This window comes from Oryzias melastigma, linkage group LG6 (assembly GCF_002922805.2).
Source record: "Oryzias melastigma strain HK-1 linkage group LG6, ASM292280v2, whole genome shotgun sequence".
NCBI lineage: Eukaryota > Metazoa > Chordata > Actinopteri > Beloniformes > Adrianichthyidae > Oryzias > Oryzias melastigma.
In genome coordinates, this window is record NC_050517.1 from 20,786,885 (window position 1) to 20,793,331 (window position 6,447).

The 6,447-nt window shown below is 35.8% G+C and overlaps 1 protein-coding gene across 1 annotated transcript in view; it reads left to right on the forward strand.

The window, feature by feature from the left end:
• Positions 1–6,447, forward strand: part of ptprq (protein tyrosine phosphatase receptor type Q) — a 55,089-nt gene that overhangs the window by 44,129 nt on the left and 4,513 nt on the right. Inside the window, exons 52-57 of the mRNA XM_036212396.1 lie at positions 1,522–1,612; positions 1,715–1,791; positions 1,899–2,033; positions 2,139–2,264; positions 3,888–4,033; positions 4,147–4,282. Coding sequence (XP_036068289.1) covers positions 1,522–1,612; positions 1,715–1,791; positions 1,899–2,033; positions 2,139–2,264; positions 3,888–4,033; positions 4,147–4,282 — 711 coding nt within the window. The remainder of the gene's footprint in view (positions 1–1,521; positions 1,613–1,714; positions 1,792–1,898; positions 2,034–2,138; positions 2,265–3,887; positions 4,034–4,146; positions 4,283–6,447) is intronic.

The window sequence follows — 6,447 nt, forward strand, 5'->3', positions numbered from 1 at the left end:
TAAGAAATGTAAAATTCAATTTAAGTTTGGCAGAGGAGTTAAGGATGGGGTTCCGTTTGTAAATCTCTGAAGTACAATTCTGACATCAATGTTTTCAGATATTAAACATTTTGGAGAAAAATGCTTTTTTTTGTTTTTCAAATGTATATTTTCATGTTACATTTACTAATTAAATATTTAGTTAGCAAGCAAAATATGTATTTTTAAGATAAATATTTATTTTAAAATTATACATTTTGCTTAAAAGCAAAATATTTAATGAAACTAAATATTTATATCTAAACTAAATATTTATATCTAAACTAAATATTTATTTTACAAACTAAATATTTAGGTGTTGAAACTAAATATTTATTTTGGAGCTAAATATTTAGTACTTTTAAAAAGTATTTAGTTAAAAACTAAATATTCATTAAAAAAAATATTTAGTTTAAAATTAAATATTTAGATTTTAACTTAACATTTAGAATGGATCTAAATATATAGTTTTTAATTAAATATTTAGTAAAAAAAAAAAAAAAAACCTAAAAATATAATTAAAAACGATTTTTTTTAGTTTTTAACTAAATGTTCAACTCCAAACTAAATATTTAGATCTAAGCTAAATATTTGATTTTTAGCTAAATATTTAGTTTTTGTATTTAAATATTTAGTTTTCAATTCAATGTTTAGTTAAAAACAAATTATTTAAATCCAAGCTCAATATTTTTTTGACTGAATATTTAGTAAGAGAACTAAATATTTAGCACCAAACTAAATAATTAGTTACAAAACCTAAATATTTATTTTAGAAAATAAATATTTGATGTGGGCTGCACGGTGGCGCAGTGGTTAGCGCTCTCGCCTCACAGCAAGAAGGCCCCGCTTCGACTCCCGGCTGGGACCTTTCTGTGTGGAGTTTGCATGTTCTCCCCGTGCATGCGTGGGTTTTCACCGGGGACTCCGGCTTCCTCCCACCGTCCAAAAACATGCTTCATAGGTTAATTGGTGACTCTAAATTGTCCCTAGGTGTGAATGTGAGAGTGAATGTGTGTGATTGAGGCCCTGCGACAGACTGGCGACCTGTCCAGGGTGTACCCCACCTTCGCCCTTCAGTAGCCGGGATAGGCTCCGGCACCCCCGCGACCCCGACAGGGACAAAGCGGAGAAGAAGATGGATGGATGGAAATATTTGATGTACAAACTAAACATAAAATTTTATAAAATTAGATATTTTGTTTGTAAGCTAAATATATAATTTTAAAATAAATGTTTAGCTTGCTAACTAAATATTTAGCTACTAAATGTAACATTTATAAATACATGAATTTAAAGGGTGAAAATATTAATTTGAAAAACAATACTTTTTTTTCCTCCTAAAATATGCTAAATATCTGAAAACATTGATGTCAAAATTAGACTTTGCAGATTACAAACGTCATCCCATAGTTAAGTGTACTTTAAGCAATTATAAATAGTATCCCTGGCCTCTAATGTCACATATTCATGTGAATGCTAATGTGTTGGATTTTATTCCTGCAGGAGCTCCCAAAGCTGCTGCAGGATTTGGCAACCACAGACGCTGACCTGCCCTGGAACAAATCCAAGAATCGCTTTCCCAATATCAAACCCTGTATGTGGTCAGAGTGAAAATGAGCCTCTTAAGGCAGCAGTGTGTACAGCACCTTTCCCCCTGTACTTCGCACACTGATAGATTGACTTGCTCTGTATGCAGACAATAATAATCGAGTGAAACTGCTGTCAGAACCGGGCACTGCGGGCTCCGACTTCATCAACGCCAGCTTTGTTTCAGTGAGTAACTGCTCCCGATGGAGGGAACTGAACCTTCTGTGCAGTGATTAGACTTGAAGTGAAGTTTGTGTCTGAGCCTCACTGTCTCTCATTTTCATCCCTTTAAGGGTTATTTGTGTCCAAACGAGTTCATCGCCACGCAGGGTCCTCTCCCCGGAACCGTGGCCGACTTTTGGAGAATGATCTGGGAAACGGGAACCCGCAGCATCGCCATGCTCACACAGTGCTACGAAAAAGGCAGAGTGAGTCATGAGATATTTATACACACTGTTTGGGGGTTCGGTCCCAGAGGAGTCGTACCTGTGATGGGGTCTAATTTATACCTGTTTGTGTTTGTTGTGTTTCAGATTCGATGTCACAAGTACTGGCCAGAGGACAACAAGCCCATGACGGTGTTCAGCGACATTCTCATCTCCAAAGTGTCAGAAGAAGCGTTTCCTGACTGGACTGTCAGGACCTTAAAAGTGGAAAAGGTTCAAACAGCTAAATTTACATGAACCCACAAAGCTTCAATAGCACTTCAAAAGCAGAAATTATATATTTTTTAATTTCCCAAATAAAACAATAATCATTTGATTGATGACTAAGACTTACAATTCCAATTATATGTTCAAAAAGCTCCCATCAGCCATCCTGTTAGTGATGTCATGTCATTGAGATGTTGTCAGTTGATGATGATTTAAACTATTTTTATCCCACCTGACAACCTTTTTTAAAAAATAATTAAGCCTATCTATAAACAGTGTTTGGAAGCTGTTTTATTATTTTTTTATTTATTTTTGTAAATAAAGAGCAGAGATGCTTTATCCACAAAATAAAAGTATTTGGGTCCAAAAAAATTAAACAAATAAATCTAAAACAAAAGGGACTCAACTCCAAAAAACACGCTTCATCCTGCTTTACACAATGGGGAAGCTTTTGGGTCAAGTCCATGCACAATACACCATATACCATAATAAACTGGTTATCCCTGCCCTTAGACCCTCCTTCCCAGTAAGGAAAAACTCCTAAAAACCTTGATTCCAGGAAAAAAGAAGAAACCTCAGGGATGTCCACATGAAGGATAAATCCTCTCCCAGGATGGACAGGCGATTCACCAGGACTATTACAGGAGAATTAGCTTATCTAACTCTACAACCATGTATTTGAATAGAGTTCAGCCAGATAGGACGACGGGACGAGGCCAAGACGAGCCAGAGGCGTGGTCCACGACCAAGAACAGCACAGATGATCCACCAGGAATCTGAAATCCCTCCCGTTCTCCCGAGGAGGAGTGTGAAAGAGGAACAACACATGAATCACACTGCACCAAAAAGAAGCACAGAGAACTAAATATAATACATAATAGAGGAGAGGAAGAGTAAATGAAAATAGAAACCAGAACCCCAATATTAATCAAAACCCACAAGAGCTACAGCAGAGGGAATCGATCCCTATAGGGCCCGGTTTATTAAGCCAACCTCACTCTGCTGAGAAATATGTGTAATGAATGCAATGGAATAATGTAACTAGATATGGAAAAAACATAGCTATAATTTACATCCCCGACATAGACCTAAATGAACCCCTTAAAACAAACAAAATACAAATGTCCTGCAGTGGTTTGGCCCAACATCCTTCCTGATTGTCAGTGGTAATCACCTGAAGTGAAGAATCACAACCAAACTAAGTAAATTAGGAATTGGGTATGTGTCAGTAATTAAAAAGTATTACCAAAAACATACCAAAACCTAACTGGTGAATATTTAGGAGTGTGCTGAATTAAAAAAAAAATGTCCTTTAATTTTGACAACAAACCTGATTTCTGTTTCTATTAGAGGGATTACCATTAAAATTTCTGTTTGACACATAATTTCTAATTCTGGTGCAATTTTTTGGGGAACATTTTTTAGGCTCCATTTCTGCAGATCCTAAATCAGAAAGAGACCGAAAGAGGAGCTGTCATACTTTCATAATGACATTTAATACCATTTGGCTGAACAGCTTTTATCTTTTTATGGCCTTCATTCCAAAGACAAAAAAGGGAAAATATTACCTGTCATGTTGTGTCAGAACTTGGGTGCAGATAAGGAGCTCTCCTGCCTTTTGTGTTGCAGCACGGCCACTACATTTTAGTAAAGCATTTCAACTACACGTCGTGGCCTGAACACGGAGTCCCAGAGTCCTGCAGCACCTTCATCAAGTTTGTTAAAGCCATCCGAGCACATCGTCATGACAGCTCCACCATAGCGGTTCACTGTAGGTACGCTACCGTCTCAACAGCAGGAAACCCTCATAAATCGTTCAGATAATGTTCATTTAAGCAGTAATGTTGCTCACACAGATTGAATGGTATCTTCTTCTGTTGTTTCTTAGTGCGGGTGTGGGGAGAACTGGAGTTTTTATTGCTCTGGACCACCTCATTCAGCACATCAGAGATCACGACTTTGTAGATATTTATGGGCTGGTGGCGGAGCTGCGCAGTGAGAGGATGTGCATGGTGCAGAATCTGGTGAGGAGCGTATTCAAGCCATCTTCCTTTAAGTTTAAAAATAAAGACACTTTTTAGCTTAGTTCTAATGGAGCCGTGCATCTTCTGAGCTCAGGATTAAAGTTGCTGCTTCTGTTTTGCTGCTCTCTTCATGTTTGGTGCTGTGTGTGCATTTGTTTCATCTGCTGTGCTCGCTGTGTGGCTTTTCTCCACGTTGTCTTTTCTCTTTATCTCTGTCAGATGGTCTGTTTTTCCTCTTTGAGACGCAGAAACGCTGTAGCGTGAAGAAAAAAAAGAGAAAACATTAAAAAATGCGCTAAAAGGTTCCCAACAAGTGTTTGTGTGACCCGGCAACTGAGACGTGGTGATATGTGGGTGAAAAAATCCAGACTACAATGATATTATTCATGATTTAAATGCTATTTCTGGGTAAAAAAATCTTTTTATTATTCATGTGACATTTATATCTGGTCACAGAAGTTTTTAATACGTGTTTGTGTGCATGACCTTTCCCTGAAAAGATTTTTTTCTCTCTGCCGCATCTGTCAGCTGTTTTTATGCACATTGTGACTTTTGACTGTAAGGAATGCATCTTGTATGCAATAAAAATATAAGATGAAGACTGAAAACTAAGTAATTAACAGTATTAATTATAAATTGGGTAGAATATTAGCCTTAAAAGGGAAATGTTTATCATTGCTTTTGGTGGCTTTAGTAAAGTGGGAAAGCGTCCCGTCAAACTAGAATAAATTATAACAATAATTCTTATTAATGTTTTATTTTGTCTGTAATTCTGCTGTGTCCCCATAGATGATGCACTACGGATTTATTGACCTTTGTTCATGTGTGTTGGAACATTTGTTGTTTTTCTGACGTTCATGTGTGTTAGACGGACATTTTTCTGATAATTCAAACACCACCTGAATGCAGCATTTCTCTAAGTTTGTATTTTTCCCTTATGGACATCAATCTAAAGGTACAATTGGCCCCAAAATGAGAACAAAAAAACACAGTTTTGACTCCCCAAAAGTCCAAACAGACATCTGTTTAAAAAAAAAAAAAAAACATTTAATTTCAATCAAGATTAAAGTATGTTTTTCTCCAGATTATGTGTTATTTCTTTCTCTTATAGGGTGAATTATCTAAATGTGCCACACATAGGCTCCTGGTCACATTGGCTCCCATTTGTGGATCACGAGTCAAAATATTTGCCCAAATTTTACACTGAAAAAGTGAAATATTAGATCAATTAACAAAAGTTTTGTTATTTGTTACATTTAAAATTATTAGTTTTTGTCAAATTAAAATTTTGAATTGATGGTTACTTAACTTAAAAATTGAATTTGATAAGAACTAATATTTTTAAATGTAACAAATTACGGAGCTTTTCTTAATTGATTCAATATTTCACTTTCAGGTAAGACGATTAGTGATTTCTTTGGTTTAGTTCCTGCTCCATGTCAAGAGCACAGCAGCTTTTAGTTCAATGATCACAAACTTTTCTCAGGTTTATCTCTCTGTTAGTCATCTTTTGTTTGTCAGATTTTGTTTTTGTCAAACTTAAGTTTTGTGTTTATTTTTCGTTCATTGTAAGAGCTAACACTTTCATTCAGGTTTAGTTTTGATAGGTGAGTAGCCAATTATTTTTTTTTGTTAAAATCTCCCATTTCACACTTTTTAGAACTATTTTATACAAAATGAATATGTATATTTATTTATTAGTCGTATTCTTCTCACTGGTCACAAAGGGTTAAAAATTTATATAGATGCAAATATAAAGAACTAACAGACCTAAATGACTATCCATGTGACCTACTTAAAAAAATCACATGAGAGCCATAAAAAACAGATTTTTATTTTTTTATTTTTTTATGAAAAGTGAATGGTTTGGCATTGGATTAAAGGAAGATATGAGGCAGGTTGTCTTAAAACAGCATGAAGCCGTCCTAAAATTACCTTGATGATTACTTATGGATCGCTGTTTGTTGCATTGCCAGCTGTGCCTCCGCTTAGTGTCATGTTTTCTCTTTCCAGATATTCTGCAGGGGTTTGAGTATTTACTGTCCTCAACCACAAGTGATTCTGACCATTTTTGTGTCAATTAAGGTGCAAACTGATCACTTTTAGACACCCTATACATCAGTGGCGGGCCGTGCATTTCACACCTAGGCCTTCAGTAGTGCTCC